This window comes from Heptranchias perlo, chromosome 31 (assembly GCF_035084215.1).
Source record: "Heptranchias perlo isolate sHepPer1 chromosome 31, sHepPer1.hap1, whole genome shotgun sequence".
Classification (NCBI taxonomy): Eukaryota; Metazoa; Chordata; class Chondrichthyes; order Hexanchiformes; family Hexanchidae; genus Heptranchias; species Heptranchias perlo.
Genome location: NC_090355.1, coordinates 28405723 through 28426097, shown reverse-complemented (window position 1 = coordinate 28426097; position 20375 = coordinate 28405723). Strand labels below are relative to the sequence as shown.

The 20375-nt window shown below is 41.9% G+C and overlaps 1 protein-coding gene across 1 annotated transcript in view; it reads right to left on the bottom strand.

Moving 5' to 3' along the window:
* LOC137300634 (neuronal calcium sensor 1) overlaps positions 1–20375 on the bottom strand; it is a 119388-nt gene that overhangs the window by 74110 nt on the left and 24903 nt on the right. The window contains exon 2 of the mRNA XM_067969839.1: positions 8592–8616. Within this exon, the coding sequence (XP_067825940.1) occupies positions 8592–8616 (25 nt within the window). The remainder of the gene's footprint in view (positions 1–8591; positions 8617–20375) is intronic.

Below are 20375 nucleotides of genomic sequence, written 5' to 3'. Positions count from 1 at the left end.
TAATCTTAAAATCAGAGCCAGGCCATTCAGGAGAGAAGTTAGGAAACAATTTGTCACGCAAAGGGTGGTAGAAGATTGGAACACTCTTCCACAAAAACCAGTAGATGCTAGCTCAATTAGTAATTTTAAACCCGAGATTGATAGATTTTTGCTAGCCAAGGGTATTAAGGGATATGGAGCCAAGGCGGGTAAGTGGAGTTAGGATACAGATCAGCCATGATCTCAATGAATGGCAGAACAGGCTCGAGGGGCTGAATGGCCTACTCCTATTCCTATGTTCCTAAGACTTAGCTCTGTTTATGCATCAATAGAACAACCGATTAAAATGTGGGTAGGCTAGAGAGATCAGCGAGTTAGGGAGACATGGTGGCAGGATTGTCATCCATGAGACTCCACTCTCCCACCAGCCTTACAGTAGTTATTAAATGGATTTGAATGTCCTGTTAAACGAGCAGATTGCTCAGAGAAATGCATTAAGGAAAATCAATTTTTAGCTGAGCTCATCCCTATGAAGCAGACATTCTGCTTATCTGTATCGCAGTTAAGTAGCTTTTACCACATTTAAATTAAAATAACCCAGACTTTCTCCCCCATCATTTTCTTTCTCCATCTCTCATAGGCCTTCCATCTTCGCTCTCTCTTATCTTTATCAACAAAATCAACTCTCCTTCAGTAAGTAGCTGACTCAATCAGCATTTTTAGATCGAAATCATCCAATTAACTTGAATTATACAATAGAATTATGTGGTTTCTCAGGATAAGTGAATTAAATTACCCATAAAACACATTAATGCAAATATATTTTAAAACTGATTTTTCTCAACATTTGATGTGGGGTACCAGAGATGTAAGAAACTGTAAATAGAATTTTATTCCACTCATGCAGTGACAGTGATTAAAATCGAGATATTTGTCTTTTCTCTACATATGAGACATCACATTAGCCAGCTGAATTTATTCATGCAGCATGCAGCCAGAAATGTAGCTGAACTGCCACATCTGGAGGATTGATTTGGTATTGGGGGGGGGATGGGGTGGAAAAGACAATTGGGCCCAGCACCCTGGCAACTCTCCACTTTCTCATCTAAGTCTTAGAACCTCTTGCTGCTTTCCATCACACTCCATCCCAACAAACAGGCCCAGTTATTTAACATGGCATCATAGTTTAGCCAGTACTGAATATTAAAAATAGGTCTGCCAATTTCCAGTTTTTATTTTTCTTGAATTTAGGTATATATAAAAAATAAAGTACTTTTTGGGTCAAGAATCGGAAATGTGTGCAGGAAGTATGTCCAGCTGCAACTACTGACTAACTGTATTTCAGAGCTGGAGCTGCGGGTGGACTCACTGTGGAGCATCCGCGATGCTGAGATTATAGTAGATAGCACATTCAGTGAGGTGGTCACACCACAGGTAAAGATTATGCAGGCAGAAAGGAAATGGGTGACCGCCAGGCAGAGTAAAATGACTAGGCAGGTAGAGCAGGAGTCCCCTGGGGCCATCTCTCTCTCAAACAGATACACCGCTTTGGATACTGTTGGGGGAGATGGCTCATCAGGGGAAAGCAGCAAGAACCAAGTTCGTGGCACCACGGGTGGCTCTGCGGCCGCAAACATGACTCCAGGATGGTATGTTGCCTCCTTGGTGCTAGGGCCAAGGATGTCATGGAGCGGCTGCAGTTGCATTCTGGAGGGGGAGGGTGAACAGTCAGTAGTAGTCGTGGTCCATATCAGTACCAACGATATAGGTAAAAGAAAAAGGGATGAGGTCCTGCAAGGTGAATTTAAGGAGCTAGGAGATAAATTAAAAAGCAGGACCTCAAAAGGTAGTGATCTCAGGATTACTACCAGTGCCACGTGCTAGTGAGTATAGGAACAGGAGAATAGACCAGATGAATGCGTGGCTGCAAGGATGGTGTAGGAGGGAGGGATTTCGATTCCTGGGACATTGGGACCGGTTCTGGGGAAGGTGAGACCTGTAAAAGCGGGATGTGTTACAACCGAGCAGGACCGGGACCGATGTCTTCGCGGGGGTATTTGCTAGTCTGTTGGGGAAGGTTTAAACTAGAATGGCAGGGGGATGGGAACCTGAGCAGGGAGACAGAGGAGGGGGAAACAAGGATAGAAACAAAAGACAGAAAGGAAAGAAGCAATAGTGGAAGGCAGAGAAAACAAGGGCGAAAAACAAATAGGGCCATAGTGCAAAATAAAACTAAGATGACTAGCAATCTTAAAAAGACAAGTCTAAAGGCATTGTGTCTTAATGCGCGGAGCATTCGCAATAAGCTAGATGAATTAACAGCGCAGATAGATATTAACGGTTATGATATAGTTGCGATTATGGAGACAAGACTGCAGGATAACCAAGGATGGGAACTGAACATCCAGAGGTATTCAATATTTAGGAAGGACAGGCAAAAAGGGAAAGAAGGTGGGGTAGCATTGTTAGTAAAGGAGGAAATCAATACAATAGTGAGGAAGAATATTGGCTTGGAAAATCGCGATGTGGAATCTGTATGGGTGGAGCTAAGAAACACCAAGGGGCAGAAAACGTTGGTGGGGGTTGTCTATAGGCCCCCAAACAGTAGTGGAGATGTAGGGGAGGGCATTAAGCAGAAAATTAGAGACACATGCAAGAAGGGTACAACTACAATCATGGGTGACTTTAATCTACATATAGATTGGTCAAACCAAATTAGCAATAATACTGTGGGGGAGGAATTCCTGGAGTGTGTACGTGATGGTTTTCTAGACCAATATGTTGAGGAACCAACTAGGGAACAGGCAATCCTAGACTGGGTATTGTGCAATGAGAAAGGATTAATTAACAATCTTGAAGTGTGGGGTCCCTTAGGGAAGAGCAACCATAACATGACAGAATTCCACATTAAGATGGAGAGTGAAGTAGTTGAATCCGAAACTAGGGTTCTGAATCTAAATAAAGGAAATTACGAAAGTATGAGGTGCGAGTTGGCTATGATAGATTGGGAACTTTACTAAAAGGGATGACGGTGGATAGGCAACGGCTAATATTTAAAGAACGTGTGCAAGAATTACAACAATTATTCATTGCTGTCTGGTGCAAAAATAAAACAGGAAAGGTGGCTCAACCGTGGCTTACAAAAGAAATTAGGGATAGTATTAGATCCAAAGAGGAGACATATAAAATTGCCAGAAAAAGCGACAAGCCTGAGGATTAGGAGCAGTTTAGAATTCAGCAAAGGAGGACAAAGAGATTGATTAAGAGGGGAAAAATAGAGTATGAGAGTAAACTAGCAGGGAACATAAAAACTGACTGTAAAAGCTTCTATAAATATGTCAAGAGAAAAAGATTAGTGAAGACAAGTGTAGGTCCCTTACAGTCAGAAATGGGGGAAATTATAATGGGGAACAAAGAAATGGCAGAACAATTAAACACATACTTTGGTTTTGTCTTCACAAAGGAGGACACAAATAACCTCCCAGAAATGTTAGGGAACCAAGGGTCCAGTGAGAGGGAGGAACTGAAGGAAACCAGTATTAGTAAAAAAAAAAGTGCTAGGGAAATTAATGGGGCTAAAGGCTGACAAATCCCCAGGACCTGATAATCTACATCCCAGAGTACTAAACGGAGTGGCCCTAGAAATAGTGGATGCATTGGTGATCATCTTCCAAAATTCTATAGACTCTGGAACAGTTCCTGCAGATTGGAGGGTGGCAAATGTAATCCCACTATTTAAAAAAGGAGGGAGAGAAAAAACAGGGAATTACAGACCAGTTAGCCTAACATCAGTCGTGGGGAAAATGCTAGAGTCTATTATAAAAGATGTGATAACAGAACACTTGGAAGGCATTAACGGGTTTGGACAAAGTCAGTATGGGTTTATGAAAGGGAAATCATGCTTAACAAATCTACTGGAGTTTTTTGAGGATGTAACTAGTAGAATAGATAGGGGAGAAGCAGGGGATGTGGTGAACTTGGATTTTCAGAAGGCTTTTGATAAGGTGCCACACAAGAAGTTAGTGTGCAAAATTAAAGCACATGGGATTGAGGGGAATATACTGGCATGGATTGAGAATTGGTTGACAGACAGGAAACAGAGAGTAGGAATAACCGGGTCTTTTTCCGGGTGGCAGGCAGTGACTAGTGGGGTACCGCAGGGATCAGTGCTTGGGCCCCAGCTATTCACAATATATATCGATGATTTGGATGAGGGAACTAAATGTAACATTTCCAAGTTTGCACATGACACAAAGCTGGGGTGGAATGTGAGCTGTGAGGAGGATGCAAAGAGGCTCCAATGTGATTTAGACAAGTTGGGTGAGTGGGCAAGAACATGGCAGATGCAGTATAACGTGGATAAATGTGAGGTTATCCACTTTGGTTGTAAAAACAGAAAGGCAGATTATTATGTGAATGGTGATAGATTGAGAAAAGGGGAGGTGCAACGAGACCTGGATGTCCTTGTACACCAGTCACTGAAAGCGAGCATTCAGGTGCAGCAAGCAATTAAGAAGGCGAATGGTATGTTGGCCTTCATTGCAAGACGATGTGAGTACAGAAGCAGGGATGTGTTACTGCAGTTGTATGGGGCCCTGGTGAGACCACATCTGGAGTAGTGTGTGCAGTTTTGGTCTCCTTATCTGAGGAAGGATGTTCTTGCCATGGAGGGAGTGCAACAAAGGTTTACCAGACTGATTCCTGGGATGGCAGGACTGAGATATGAGGAGAGATTGGGTTGACTAGGCCTATATTCACTTTAGAAGGATGAAAGGTGATCTCATTGAAACATATAAAATTCTAACAGGACTAGACAGACTGGATGCAAGGAGGATGTTCCCAATGGCTGGGGAGTCCAGAACCAGGGATTGCATTCTCAGGATACGGGGTATGCCATTTAGAACCGAGGTGAGGAGAAAATTTTCTCTCAGAGGGTGGTGAACCTGTGGAATTCTCTACCACAGAAGGCAGTGGAGGCCAAGTCATGAGATGTATTCAAGAAGGAGATAGATATATTTCTTAATGCTAAAGGGATCAAGGGATATGGGGAAAAAGCGGGAACAGGGTACTGAGTTAGACGATCAGCCATGATCATTTTGAATGGCGGAGCAAGCCTGAAGGGCCTACTCTTGCTCCTATTTTCTATGTTTCTATGTTTCATGCTTAATCACTATCTAGCGATCTCTGCTCGAAAATTGGCTTAGGCATTAAGTAACAACAGGACTGGGGTCAGCTGTGTTACCCGCATGGTTGAATGGCATGCTATTTGCTGTCTAGGATCACACAAAGAATGTATGAGTCACCAAACGATGTCTGGTGTCTGTGAAATTGTACCCCAGTCAATGTCTTAAGGAGAAGGGCAGGAAGGAAGGGGAGAAAAGGGGCAGAAAAACAAGGGGAATAATACTTTTAAATGAACAATTTTACCGATTACTACCAGGTGAAGAGGAGAGCAGATATTGGCAATCACAATGAGAACGTCGACACACGGTGTTTATACTGCACAAGACAGTATAAGTGCAAGTGCTGCAGGGTTCCCTAAGAATGGATCTCAAACAGCTGGCTGCCAGCTAACTAAGACCTTTCAATAAAATTATGTTATACTAGTCAATCTACCATGGTGTTGCATGTGGGGAGTCAAGACAAAGTGTAATCTTCAGATGAAGTGGGTATTTACAGGGCAGAGGATAACTGGACCAGGGTGCAGAGCCATAATTTCAACCCCATTTTAAAATCATAGATTCTGTCCTTATTTTTATATATTTTATTATAAATTCCTACATCCACATTTTTAATGAAAATTGCTTATGTAAACTTTTCATGCTGTAGTTATACCCTCGCACCAAGGGAAGTGCTGAAGCATCTAGCAGGAGGGTATACCGAGTGAACCTCAGTATCTGATTTAGCACCAGTAGTTTTTTTTTCTTCCTGAAGGTAGAATATTCTGCAGTTATGCCAGTTAGCACACTATGTGCTGTGTTGTTACTCTAGGGCAATCTTTTTTGCACACGTCTTTTTCTCCTTGGTGAAGATTGCTGGTTTTGATGATGCCGTGACAAACTTTGCAATACTAAAAGAGCTCTTTCTAGTGAAAGAATACAATTCAAGACTGTTCCATTTTATTTGCAACTGTTCAGAGGACAAAAGTGATGAGAGTACAGACATATACATATACTTCCAAGCATGGACCAATGGATAACAAACAGCAACAGAAACCTTGGCTAATTTTCTTCTCCATTTAATCAACAACAACATCTTGCATTTATATAGCGTCCTTAACATAGTAACACATTGCAAGGCGCTTCACAAGAGCGTTATCAAAAAAAATTTGACACCGAGCCACTTAAGGAGGTATTAGGACAAGTGACCAAAAGCTTGGTCAAAGAGGTAGGTTTTAAGGAACGTCTTAAAGGAGGAGAGAGAGGTAGAGGGGCGGAGAGGTTTAGGGAGGGAATTCTGGAGCTTAGGACCTAGGCAGCTGAAGCCATGGCCACCAATGATGGAGCGCTTAAAATCTGGGATGCGCAAGAGGCAAGAATTGGAGGAGTGCAGAGAACGCGGAGGGTTGTAGGGCTGGAGGTTACCGAGATAGGGAGGAGCGAGGCCATGGAGGGATTGAAAACAAGGATGAGAATTTTAAAATCGAGGCGTCCCCGGATCGGGAGCCGATGTAGGTCAGCGAGTTGATTGTATTTTCCCTACGACCATACTGCCCGAGATCAACTTACTTAGCACGGAGAGTGGGTCGGACATGGGGGTTTTCCTTGTTTGCACGACTGAAGCTACACGTTTGACTTAACCAATTAAGACATTGGAGGAAGCCTCTGCAAGCACTTCAGATCAATTGCTGGGAACACCCAACAGGAAGCGGTGAGTTTGAAACCCTTTGCTGGCATTTATTACAATTTTGGAAGCACCAACAAACACACTGTTCTAACCAGAAAACATGAACCACTAAAAGCCTTGTCCAAACAACTGACTGCAAAAATAAGAAACTGTGCTTCGAAATCAAGAAGTTGTGCAAAGAAAAACAAAAAGAAAACTTATCAAACATTTAGAAAATCTTACAAAATGGCTACGAACTGAACTGAGAATTTTTTTTAAAAAAGAGAACGACTCTTCACAACACAAGGCATTAAATTTTAGACAGATAATGAAAGTGTCACCTCCATGCTTAAAAGTTGATAAGAACAGTTGTGCCACTCCACTGAACAATAATAATGTAATGGGTGAACAGTTTGAAATTAAATGTCATCTGGAGGTAGATTTAATTAAACCCGAGTATTCCTGCATTAATCTTCTAAAATGTTAACCTAAATATCATCATCCACACCCATCAGTTATTCTTCAGTTGATGCACTTGTTTCATCTCAGCCCAACCCACAAAAAATCATTTTTCATCAGTAGGACTTTGCAAAATGAATTGTTTAAAGGGAATGTTGGCTCCAGTGCTCTCTCAAACATTAACCCTGTCCGCACCTGTTTATACAGACACGACTGTTTCTTGGGCCAGCAGTGGCCAACCTGGATACTTTTCTCCAAAGCCTTCCCCTACTTGCCCTCAGCTCTATCCCTATCCCATTTCCCAGTTAATTTCTCACCCTGAGTCTGCACATTGGCAAAACTCCCAGAGCTGCTCACTTGCCATAGTACTGACTAGATGCCTAGATCATGAAGTATTTGTATCAGATGGCAGCTGGGCCAACGGAAATCACCAGTCCAACTGACTACGACCATAAATCATTCATAAGTACAACTGAAAGCTCCGCACTGCTAATGGCACCACTTATAGTTTGGGCATCATGTCAAACTTGCCACTGGTGTCCTAACGTTAATAACCATGAAAATTAAGCATTATAAAAACTAAACTGTTACCCTGAGTATGAGAGTAAGCAAAGAATCAGGAAACCAACAGTGCTGTCAAAACATGAGCTACTGATATCAAAGAACCAGTAAGCTATAAAAGGTTCAGTATGCATTTCTAACCTATTTTTGTGCTTATCAAGGCGAAAGATGTTAGTTTTGGGGGCAATTTTCCTTGTTGGGCACCCAGTGTCAACATCAGATGCCACGCACTACCTGAAAAATATACTGCAACTCCAATTGAAGAACAGCATTCTTCACTTGCCAGTGTGAATTTTTCCATCAATGAGCAAGACTGACAACTTATTGACAAACTCTGGACAACTGAGTGGCATGGCGTGGACCCATGCCCATGAGACAGACCAAATGTATTTAATGATAGATACCCTCTGGTACCTCACTCAAGTAGTCATTCCAGCTGGAAAGCGAGTGTCAGCCACAGAGGTAATCAGAACAGAGTTTATATCTGTCCCTTCTCGACCAAACACTTCCAGCAGGACTCAGTCGACACTTATCAGTAGCAGGAACACTAGCTGATTTTTCCCATCTCTAATCCAGCACTGGCATTCGAAGTGTTCTTACCATCACACTGGCTGAGATCAATTAGTTCAGCACAATTAAGTTATGTAAACCTGGTATCTTCCCAATCTATGATGCGGAGTACCACACCAGGGAGTATTTTGATCAGACTTATAGGTTTGACAATGAACGTTTTTTTCTTTTTAAAAGATTAGGAACACTGGACTCACCATTGTTGGACTTCTTTCTCTGTAACTGCAAAAGAAAAAAAAGTTGTCAGATTTACCAAATAGTATATACACCATATATATATATATATATGGAATATTACAGCAAAATATCCCCTACCTATCACATGACAAGGAATATTTCCACCATACTGTTCATCAAGCATATTTGTCACACTTACTTTTAACTATAGAGAAAGGCCACATTTCAAACCATTAAGTATTGTTGCTGATTTAGTTGTCAGTCACAGTTACTTTGTTTGGATTAGAAGTTGCAATGTTACACATCAGCCCATACAGGCCAATCTGGAAATCCAGCAAAATTAGAGCAACAGCCCTGAATATAGGCCTATGAAATCCAATTGCAATGGAAATGCACCAAGGTACAGGTTGATCATTACTTAAGCTGCAGGTGAACCCAAACTTCCATCACATGTGTAGAGAAAGATTGTGGAAAAAATTGCAGTGATTTTCCCTTATGCCTTGTGAAGAAATTTCAGGCTACTGCAGATATATATTGGTCTTCTCTGCAGTTAATTCAGAAATTGTTTCAGAAATTAATTCAGCAAGAGCGCGAGGGGGAAAGAGTGCGAGGGAAAGAAAGAAAAAGAAATTGCAATTATATAGTGCTGACCCTCGCACTTCTCCCACCTCCCAGTTTACGCTAGCACTCTTACCTCTTCCATCCAACATTGTTCCCATTTCTGACTGCTGCTGCTGCTGCTTCTTGGGACTGAATACCTCCGCACGTGATGGCTGGGTATCCCTGATCGTATGAGAATTTCCACCCACAGCATTCAGCGGTATTTAACCTTTGCAGTCGCAATAGGAGGTCGGAGCCAGGTGCAACAGAGGGGAGAAGCACTCAGTGCGTTCTTCGAGCAAAGAGCCCCATTAGTTTTCAACCACCAACAAGGACAAGACGATACTGTTCCAAATACACCAACTGTCCACAAGGGCAGTTGGTCTGTATGATGCCAATGTTGTCCTCGTATTACATGCAAATTGGGCCAAAACAATTTTAACACTTTTCAAAATGACAAAAACATGGTTCAGCTAACCTAGTAACAGCTCAAGCATAATACAGAGTTAACCAGCAACATGAGAGCGATGTTTAAACCAAGGAATATGGAGAAATCTTGCACATAAACTCAAATAATAATCTTCAAGTTTGTGTCGCGGGGGTGGAACTTTACCCAAAACATCACTATATATCTACACATAAACGAAAGCTCTGTAGGAAGAGACCGAGTAATCACGTGTCAAACACAAGTAATGCTAGGTATGGACTTGATCTCTGAAGTGCAAATTGAATATGCAGCAGAGAATTTTTTTTATATACTGAGAAACTATGGCGAAGGACCAATGCCCTTACTGCAGGATACCAAAACTTAAAGTAGTAACCTAACAGGATTGTGGGAGCACCTTCACCATGCGGTCTGCAGTGGTTAAAGAAAGCCCACCACCACCTTCTCAAGGACAAATGGGGATGGGCTATAAATGCTGGCCATGCCAGCGATGCCCACATCCCAAGAATGAAAAAAAAAAGAGAAGGCAAGATCAACCTGGCAGTAGCGATGAAGTGATCCAAAGCTTAAGTTTTAACAGCTGGAGGGAGGAGGGAGGACTGAACTGTTAGCCCCATTCTCGGATATAGGAGGTGCATGGCCCATTTGAGGATCTGTGAAGGGCGGGGGGGGCGGGTGGGAGAAAGGAATAACCTCAACAAAAGCATTGCAACCTTTGGCCTCTTCTAACACATATAGGGGGAGTTGGGAGTGAGTTGGGAATTCGATCAATTGCAGGAATTTTTATTTTTGCCAGCAGCAGCGCATTGATGTATAGTGAAGGGCATTAAGTTTCCACAATTAAGCCACAATTTGAAATGCAGTGATATCAGGTTTTATTTCACTACATGATACAGGGATGAGCATAATCTTATACATATAATACTCAAATAAGGTGCACTCTTGGCATATGCCACACCATGGGGAGGGGTAAGGCAAGAATCCAATAAAGTTCAAACACTAGAAATCACTAAAAATTGAAATGAATTAATTGGACATTTTTAAAATAAAATCTCTCCATTTGAACTAGAATAAATCCCTATCCACTTTTGTGACTTACAGTCTGACACTTCAAATTGTTAGACTGCCAAACTCCCATTTATCAAAATGTTTTGTTATAATTCAAGAAACTGAAATCACTGCCGAAAGCTATTGTGCAGAAGTCATACTTATTCCTAATTATCTGAAACATTGTTCTAATTTTTCCTCTTTGATGAAATTAAAAGCAAAGAAAAGGCAGTGAAATAAAGGAAGCAAGTTAAACATCACCTCAATTTGTACCCATTTTTCTCTGAATTCTAGCTGGGGCAAGGATACATTTATTTGAAAAAAAAATTGAATGCGACAAAGTTTGGGATCTTAGGCAAGTGACTGAACGACCTTCCAATCATTTTTCTATGCCTGTAATCAGCCTTCATAGTAGGTCCAAGAACAAGAGATTGACCAACATGAAGGAATAGAAACCATCACCTCCCTCAAAATCAGTTCCTTATAAACTTCTATTCCTACCGTTGCGGATGAGAGGACGCATTCACGTTTTCATTCGTGACCAGGAAAGGGGAGAAGCCTAGGGTGTTAGAGGTGAGGGTGATGGGGCTGGGGAGATAATTGGTAGTGGAGAAAAGAAACTAGTGATTTCTTTACTCTCATGGCTGATCCAAGAAGGATGGATGGTTTTGGCAGAGGAGAGTGCGACCCTGCACAGCTTGATATGGTCCAGCTAGATCTGGTGAAAATGCGTCAGCCCTCATCAAGTGAAGGAAAAAAATGATGCAAATTATTTTTTTCTCCCCATATGCCTATGGAGACACAAAGTGCCTCCATTCAATGGCTCCCTATAGTAACATGGCTAAGATTGGTAACTCAGCTATGTGGGTGTAATTGAAGCTTCATTCAACTTCTCTGGTGCTCAGATGTCACCAGCCAAACAATAATTCATCCTTTAGTATTAAGGGTGACTTTTGTTACCATGCTCAATGAAACATTGCTTATGAAGGAGCAATATGATTTTCTCTCCTCAAATCTTGAAACAGTAAACATGAAAAGTATTCAAATATTTTAGTTATGAAAAATAGGAATGTAATACAATATGCTTATTGATAGAACTTTTTGGAATGAAGAAATTTATTGTTCTGGTTACAAAGACTGACAGGAGCATGCCAACATTTGTCTTTGCCTCCACCGAGTAGCATTTTGCCATCAGTCTTCAGGTCACTTTTCGTATCAAAGCCCAGTGCCCTAATTCACATGGACAGATGAGCAGAGCTCTGCATTTCCACAGTTAACTCTCAGCAGAGCTGTTCTACAGTCATAGATTTATTTTTGGATGTCTGTCTGCATGCTTCTCTCAACATAAGAACAGCATATACCACAGGCAAACCTGAAAAAAAGTAACGATGAGGAAAAACACAGGCTACACTAGAAGTAAATGCACCTTAATTCCTGGGCTTTTTCATCCTGTTTTACCATCTTTCCTCCTCTATACTTATTCTCCTATTTTCATCTACTGGGACCACCAGCTTTTCGGTGCTCCTTTCATTCAGTCACTATTTTACCAGTTTCAGTAATGGATGCTGTGTAAGCATTAATACATATCTAACTAAACTGATTTTGCCTGAAATTTTAATACCAACAAGTATATAGTAAAAATCTAACCTGCTTGTCTTCAACTGTCCTTGCATTTTATCATTTAAAATAATCAATTACACAGCATATATTACTGCAACATTAATTTCCCACTTTCCCAAATTTCACCCTTGTTCTGCTCTACTCTCCTGAAGGTGGTGCAATCTATGGATATTGGGAATCCTCCAGTACCTCATTCAATGACCTAGTCTTCATGTGTGAGGACTGAAGGCATGGTGTTTGACCCCGTAGAATACATTACAGCTGAATCCAATCTTATCCTTATTTGTCGATAGGTGTGTGTGTGGGTTACTGGGTAGCCATTAGACAAGACACTGAGGTCAATTGTAGCACCCCTGCCCTCTGAGTCCCAAGTGTCAGCTTGGCTCAGTAGTGGTCGAGTCAGCAGATTGTGGGTTCAGCCCCACTTCAGCACATAATCTAGGTTGAGGCTTCAGTGCAGTGTTGAGTGAGTTCTGCATTGTTGGATGAGACATTAAACTGAGACCCCTGGAGCAACAAAACGCAAGTCCTGAAATGTGTATTGCCTTGCAACCTACTGCAGATGGTTTCATTGTATATAACATAGAAATAAATATGATGGATCCACACTCTTGCAATTCAACTGTGTGATGACAAAGAGTGAGATTAGGATTTTATTGATGGATTGGGCAAAATAATAGTTTCTACACAAGGGCAAGTTAAGAGATTGACAGAAAAATTGGAAAAAATATAAATGTTGAAATGGGAGAAATTACACAACAACAACAACTACTTGCATTTATATAGCACCGTCAATGTAGTAAAATGATCCAAGGCGCTTCATTGGACCGATTATCAAACAAAATTTGACACCGAGCCACATAAGGAGATATTAGGACAGGTGACCAAAAGCTTGGTCAAAGAGGTAGGTTTTAAGGAGCCTCTTAAAGGAAGAGAGGTAGAAGGGTGGAGAGGTTTAGGGAGGGTATTCCAGAGCTTAAGGCCTAGGCAGCTGAAGGCATGGCAGCCATTGGTGGAGCGATTAAAATCGAGGATGCGCAAGAGGCAAGAATTGGAGGAGCGCAGAGATCTTGGAGGGTTGTAGGACTGGAGGAAGTTACAGAGATAGGGAGGAGCGAGGCCATGGAGGGATTTGAAAACAAGGATGAGAATTTTAAAATCGAGGCATTCCTGGAGCGGGAGCCAATGGAGCCAATGGGGGTTCTCTTTGCAAGCAAAGAGGTGATGGGTGAACAGGACTTGGTGCGAGTTAGGATTCGAGTAGCAGAGTTTTGGATGAGCTCAAGTTTATGGAGGGTGGAAGGTGGGAGGCCGGCCAGGAGAGCATTGGAATAATCAAGTCTAGAGGTAACAAAGGCATGGATGAAGGTTTCAGCAGCATGGCTGAGGCAGGGGCAAAGGCTGGCGATGTTACGGAGGTGGAAGTAGGCAGCCTTGTTGATGGAGTGGATATGTGGTCGGAAGTTCAGCTCAGGATCAAATAGGGTGCCAAGGTTGCCAACGGTCTGGTTCAGCCTCAGACAATGGCCAGGGAGAGGGATGCAGTCGGTGGCTAGGGAATGGATTTGTGGCAGGGCTCAAAGACAATGGCTTCAGTCTTCCCAATATTTAGTTGGAGGAAATCTTTTCTCATCCAGTCAAAGCAGTGTGACAAATCAGACACAGTGCAGGAGTCAAGGTGGTGGTGAGGTACAGCTGGGTGTTGTCAGTGTACATGTGGAACTTGACGTGTTTTCGGATGATGTTGCCGAGGGGCAGCATGTAGATAAGTAATAGGAGGGGGCCAAGAATAGATCCTTGGGGGACTCCAGAGGTGACGGTGCAGGAGCGGGAAGAGAAGCCATTGCGGTGGCTTGGTGGGCTGGGGGAATGAAGGGAAGCAGCAGAGGCAGTTGAACGGATGGTCTCAATCTTCGGGACAAAGAAGACCATGCGCTCCTTGCACATGTCGTTGGAAGTGAGCATGGAGGAGGCTGGGCAGGGTTTAAGAAGACGGTTTGCAGTGGAAGAGAAGCTGGGGGTTCTCTTTGCGTTTCTGCATTCCAGGATGATCCTGGAATAGTGAGCAGTTTTGGCACAAGAGAGCAGGACCCGATAGTGCTTTATATGGTCCAGCCAGAACTGGCGTTGAATGGATAAACCAGTTGTCCCCCATAACGTTCAGGTCTGCACCCTTCGACTTAAGGGAGAGGAGATGAGGGCCGTACCAGGCGCAACGACCAGGGTGAGAGAGAGTAATGGTTTTAATGGGGACAAGAGCATCAAAGGTGAGAGTGTGATTGAGCAGATGGTAGCTGCAGAAGTGTCGCGGTGAATGGAGGGCCAAACACTAGATAGTTGGGAATTTGAAAGTGCCGTCGTAAGTGATGTAGGCGAGAGTTTTTTCCAGGGATGAACACAGAAGGAAGTAGGGTTTACCCAAGTTTAAAATTAGCCTTGAAGAACCCCACAAACTGATTTCTGGAAAATAGTTAGCAGAAATACAGCTAAAGCAGATGAATACATCTAGTTACCAACAAAAAGGAACATGGATTCTGTTCCTTTGGCAATGAGGTTCAGGGACCACATCAATTACTAAGCACAATACAGCACTGACACTGTATGGGGATTTAATTAGTCACACAATTTTGATAAAGAAAAGTGTAGGAGAATGTGAATTTAAAATACAACATTGCTGCGTGTCTCTGTACTAGCTGCCACAAATCATTGGAAAGACAGTAAAGGTCAGGAAACTATGTAGCCAGTGTTTTTAAAAAAAAATGTCACTGGCTACTCAAAGCATTTTATCTGTACTTGATACTTACACAATTAAATTCATATGATTATTAACTGAGGATTTCAACGGAACTGTGACAGATAGAGCCTCCAGGTTTGTGTTTATAATCCTCTGACTGCTATATTAGAGTAAATCATGTCTTCCAAACCTCTATGGACAGGCAGACAACCTAATCCAAAGCTTCCATTCTAACTAGCTGCTGGGATCTCTGCACGGGAACACGTATCTCCTTCTACAAGAATGTCTCCCCCACTTCACATGCCACATCCCATTTGACAGCTCCAGCTAAGATTGAGAGTTCTCCACATGTACAGAAATTGTACATGCATATTTACATTCTGTGACACAATGTGCTTCGCCACTGATAATGGTCAGATTTCATAAGCTTTTTCTCCCTTTTGTCCCAGATATTACATAGAATGTACAGCACAGAAACAGGCTATTCGGCCTACATGAGCATCCTCCCTCCCTACTTCTTCTAACTCTATCAGCATATCCTTCTACCTATATATAGGTACCTCCTAATTCCAACAGCTTTTACTACTTCCAAATATATGGAGTTGTTTCAGATGCATGTATAAGTTTGCAGATCTAGATAATTATCTTGAACTTGCCTTATTGCATGTTTTGTTTTTCCTTTCTCTTAACATACAAGTGTTGCTATAGATCTCCTACCTTAGCTAGGAACAGAGGTTCAAATCAATGATCAAGCACCTATTAAATGTGGTGAAGGAACTAAATATGAACAGACACAAGTTGATCAGGCTCCTTCTTCGGTGGTCATTACTGACTAATTTCTGTTGCTCCTGTTATTTCTAAGCAAAGTAAAATTCCTGGGATTTAGTTTCATTGCTTTTACAAATCAGAAATTATTCTGGTTTAGTGTGAAAATTTAGAAATATTAAGTCAGGTTTCCCCAATTTTGATATCACAATAACCCAACCAACGCAAATTGAATCAAACACAACAGCACTGACAGAATACATGAAGGTTGTGGGGCGAGCGGGACAATGGGATTAGTTTTGCATTGTTCTTGTAAACTGCCAGCACAGTCATGATAAGCTGCCTGACCTCTCTGTGCTGTAAACATTTATGGTCCTTCCTTGACCTTCTGTGTTAAGCCAAATGGCAGAACCGCAGGTCGGACCAGTTTCTTAGTGATAATCACCTGAACTGCAGAATGTATCCACGTCCCAAAACACATTCTTCAGAACTATCCTTGCTCTAAGCAAGTTATAGTCCAACAAGTTTATTTGAAAATCACAAGCTTTCGGAGATTATCTCCTTCGTCAGGTGAGTGTGGGAATCCTTGAACGTTTCGCATTTATAGTCAGAGAACAATACCTGGTGATTACAGATAATCTTTCCAACTGCCCGTTGTCAAGGCAATCAAAGTGTTCAGACAGAGAGGTGTTACCTACAGGACCACCGAATATACAAACGGCCAGAACACAAGACAGAGAGAGGGAGAAACATCCGAAAGGAAGAGAAAGACAGAGAATGTAAGATTCTTTACATTTGTCAACCCCAGTCCATCACCGGCATCTCCACATCATTGCTCTAAGCATGCAGGCCAGGATGGGTAGGGTGGCAGGTCCCTTCCCTGAATGACAATAGTGAACCAGTTGAATTTTTATGACAAACCAGCAGCATTCATGGTAATTTTTTCTTGTATTAGGCCACCAATTACCATTGAATTCAATTTCACAACGTCATGGTGGGATTTAAACTCATGACCTCTGGGTAGCTAGGCCAAGACCATAACTACGAGGCGCCTGTACCCTGAGCATTGTATTTTTAACTCCCCCAAGATGAATCCATTGGTAGATCATTCCAAATGTTTATTGTCCTTTTGAGTAAAGAATTTTTTTTAAATCTGTTTTAAATTTACTTTTCAACTATTCTAAATTTATGACCTATTGTCCTACTGGCCTAAATTACTTTGAAATACTATCAACTTGCATTACAGAAAATACTTAAGTTAAAATTATTCCTTTTATAATTCTTTGAATCTATATGGCCTACAGCGAAGAATGATTTCCTGCTAATGGAAGGGTTCTCAGGACAGAGTTTAAGGAGCTGTTTGCAGAGAGATCTATATGTGGGGATAATCTATATGAGGCAGTTGGAACAAGGAGATTAAAACCAAAATTAAAGCTGTTATTGTAAAGTTGCTGCACCCAAGGCAAGGAATGTTACCAATGCTGAATGGAACAATTTCCCATTTTAGGCACCCAGTATTAGCATCCAGCACCTCCATTCATACAAAGCACAGCTTAATTGCATCAGAATAAAATTCCATGAATTCTGCTCCAACCTCAGAAAAGCACGTCCTTGTGGAATGATAACTGAGGCTTTGGTTTCCCGCGCCATCCTTCATTTCTAAGGTGGGACCAGCTGTGTACTGTGCCATCCGTGTCTACAGGGTCGAGTCTTTCCACATTAATGGCACTTAAGACCCTTACAGTCAGTCAATGACGTTCATGGCATTAATTTCGGCTGGATTCAAAACCAGGTCCCAGATGATAGGATAGTGAACTAGCCCACTGAAACATCCAGCTCTTCAAATGATTTAGAACAACCATACAAACCCCGTTTATTTGGATTTTTAAAAAAATACCATAACTGTTTTTTGGAAGGGAAGTTGTCATTCTGTTTAAGACTGTGGTTAGACTGCAGTTTGTTGTCAACAAACCATGTCCTTGTGAGTGGATATTTACAGAAAGCCATTAGTTGTATTGAAGGGCAATTTACTAAGATCTTGTGTTCAGGCTATACTTGTGACTCAAAGTATTTCAATTTTATTCAGGAGTGATCAGATTGAGCAGCTGTAATTAGTGTTGTTACATGAAGTATTTGTGATAACAATATCGGTACTTGCAATAAACAACATTTAACACAGGGTGGATATTATCACTGATAGTCCATTTCATTAGGCACAGAATTTGCTGTTTCAAACAGAAACCAACAAGATTTCAATTGTTAAAGATTAGAGCTCAAAAATATTTTTACGGTTTTTACATTAAGAGTTGGAACCCTACATAGCCAGAGTACCTGTTCTTCTCTTCACAGGTGCTACCTGACCTGCTGAGTGTTTCCAGCATTTTCTGTTTTTATAACCATTGAATTATTTGTTCCAAATACTTTTCAAGTGAAGAATATTCTACCTAAACTTGGAATCTGAGCTTGAAATTGTGGTTCAAATTGTATGTTTTAAAATTTATCTTTTTTAGAAGCAATAAGCACTCCACTCTTTTAGCTAAGAATCCGTACTGAATCTCCACCTTGAGCATTCCAACAATCAAATAGAAAAATTGACTCAGTTAAAAAGATGAATTGGTATCGCAGCTTGAACTCGATTCTGTCCTCGCCAGAAGTCCACAAACACCGTCAGTAGGGGTTACAGGTATTAATCTGGTGCAGGACTTACAGGTCATTTTCCCTTCCCTAATTGATGGATAATGAGGACCATTTGCAGATATATTGCCACCCCAGCCAAGATCAGCTAACCCAGGAGAGGCAAGAGAATTTTGATATTCAAAGTCTTATCAATGGCCTTTTATATACATCAAAAACACATTTTTAAGCTAGACAATAGATTAAATTTTGATGCCTATTTTTTTGTCAAATATATGTGATCAAGGTGAGGAATACCAGTGCTAGGGAATGCAAGATTGTCCTCATTTACCACATCCATTGTCAGTCTGAGAGACTTCAAGAATCAGGTAGGACATGGATACCTCAACTTGATTCAGTATACCACCTCCTACTAAATCGTGACATTTGTATTTTTTTCTTCATTCATGGGATGTGGGTGTCGCTGGCGAGGCCAGCATTTATTGCCCATCCCTAATTGCCCTTGAGAAGGTGGTGGTGAGCCGCCTTCTTGAACCGCTGCAGTCCGTGTGGTGAAGGTTCTCCCACAGTGCTGTTAGGAAGGGAGTTCCAGGATTTTGACCCAGCGACGATGAAGGAACGGCGATATATTTCCAAGTCGGGATGGTGTGTGACTTGGAGGGGAACGTGCAGGTGGAGTTGTCCCATGTGCCTGCTGCCCTTGTCCTTCTAACTGGTAGAAGTCACGGGTTTGGGAGGTGCTGTCGAAGAAGCCTTGGCGAGTTGCTGCAGTGCATCCTGTGGATGGTACACACTGCAGCCACAGTGCGCCGGTGGCGAAGGGAGTGAATGTTTAGGGTGGTGGATGGGATGCCAATCAAGCGGGCTGCTTTGTCCTGGATGGTGTGGAGCTTCCTGAATGTTGTTGGAGCTGCACTCATCCAGGCAAGTGGAGAGTATTCCATCACACTCTTGACTTGTGCCTTGTAGATGGTGGAAAGGCTTTGGGAAGTCATGAGGTGAGTCACTCGCTGCAGAATACCCAGCCTCTGACCTGCTCTTGTAGCCACAGTATTTATGTGGCTGGTCCAATTAAGTTTCTGGTCAATGGTGACCCCCCCAGGATGTTGATGGTGGGGGATTCGGCGATGGTAATGCCGTTGAATGTCACGGGGAGGTGGTTAGACTCTCTCTTGTTGGAGATGGTCATTGCCTGGCACTTATCTGGTGCGAATGTTACTTGCCACTTATCAGCCCAAGCCTGGATGTTGTCCAAGTCTTGCTGCATGGGGGCACGGACTGTTTTATTGGTGCATGAGGTGGTATAACAGGGTACAGAGTTGTCAGACACAACTATAAGGAGTTCAGAAATGCTAATTAAATTATAATTTGATGGGTCAATTTTAAGAAAAGCTATTTGCATTGGTCAGTGAGCCAGTAACTAGGCAGCATAAATTTAAGGTCACCAAAAGAACAAAGGGAGAGGTTAGGAGAATTTTTTTTTAAACACAGGGGGTGACCAGAATCTATGATAGCTTTTAAAATGCAAATTGATAATATTAGAATTTTTTTAAAAATGGGTATGGGAAATGGGCAGGGGAGCACAATTAAGTGGTAGCTCTTTCAGAGAGCATGCTCAGGCACCATGGGCCAAATAGCCTGTTTCTGTGTTGTTAAAAGTCTGTGATTCTGAAAGCACTAAAGATACATTGATTAGTGGTGGCTGATATGGAACAAGGCCAAAGTCTTCTATGGCTTATCTTTGGTTCAGCAAAGATTGCATAAAAGGAACAGTGTGGCCAACCCCATAAGCACGTGAAGCAGTATAGCTTACAAACAAGTATTTCCATTTAATGTCAAATTATAAATAATTTTCTACTGTAGATTTCTGACCAAATATGAAATTGAGGACTTCCTAAGCTAAATGGTTACCAACTTATATGGTGCCTTTCATGTAAAGAATGCCCCAAGCGCATTTGC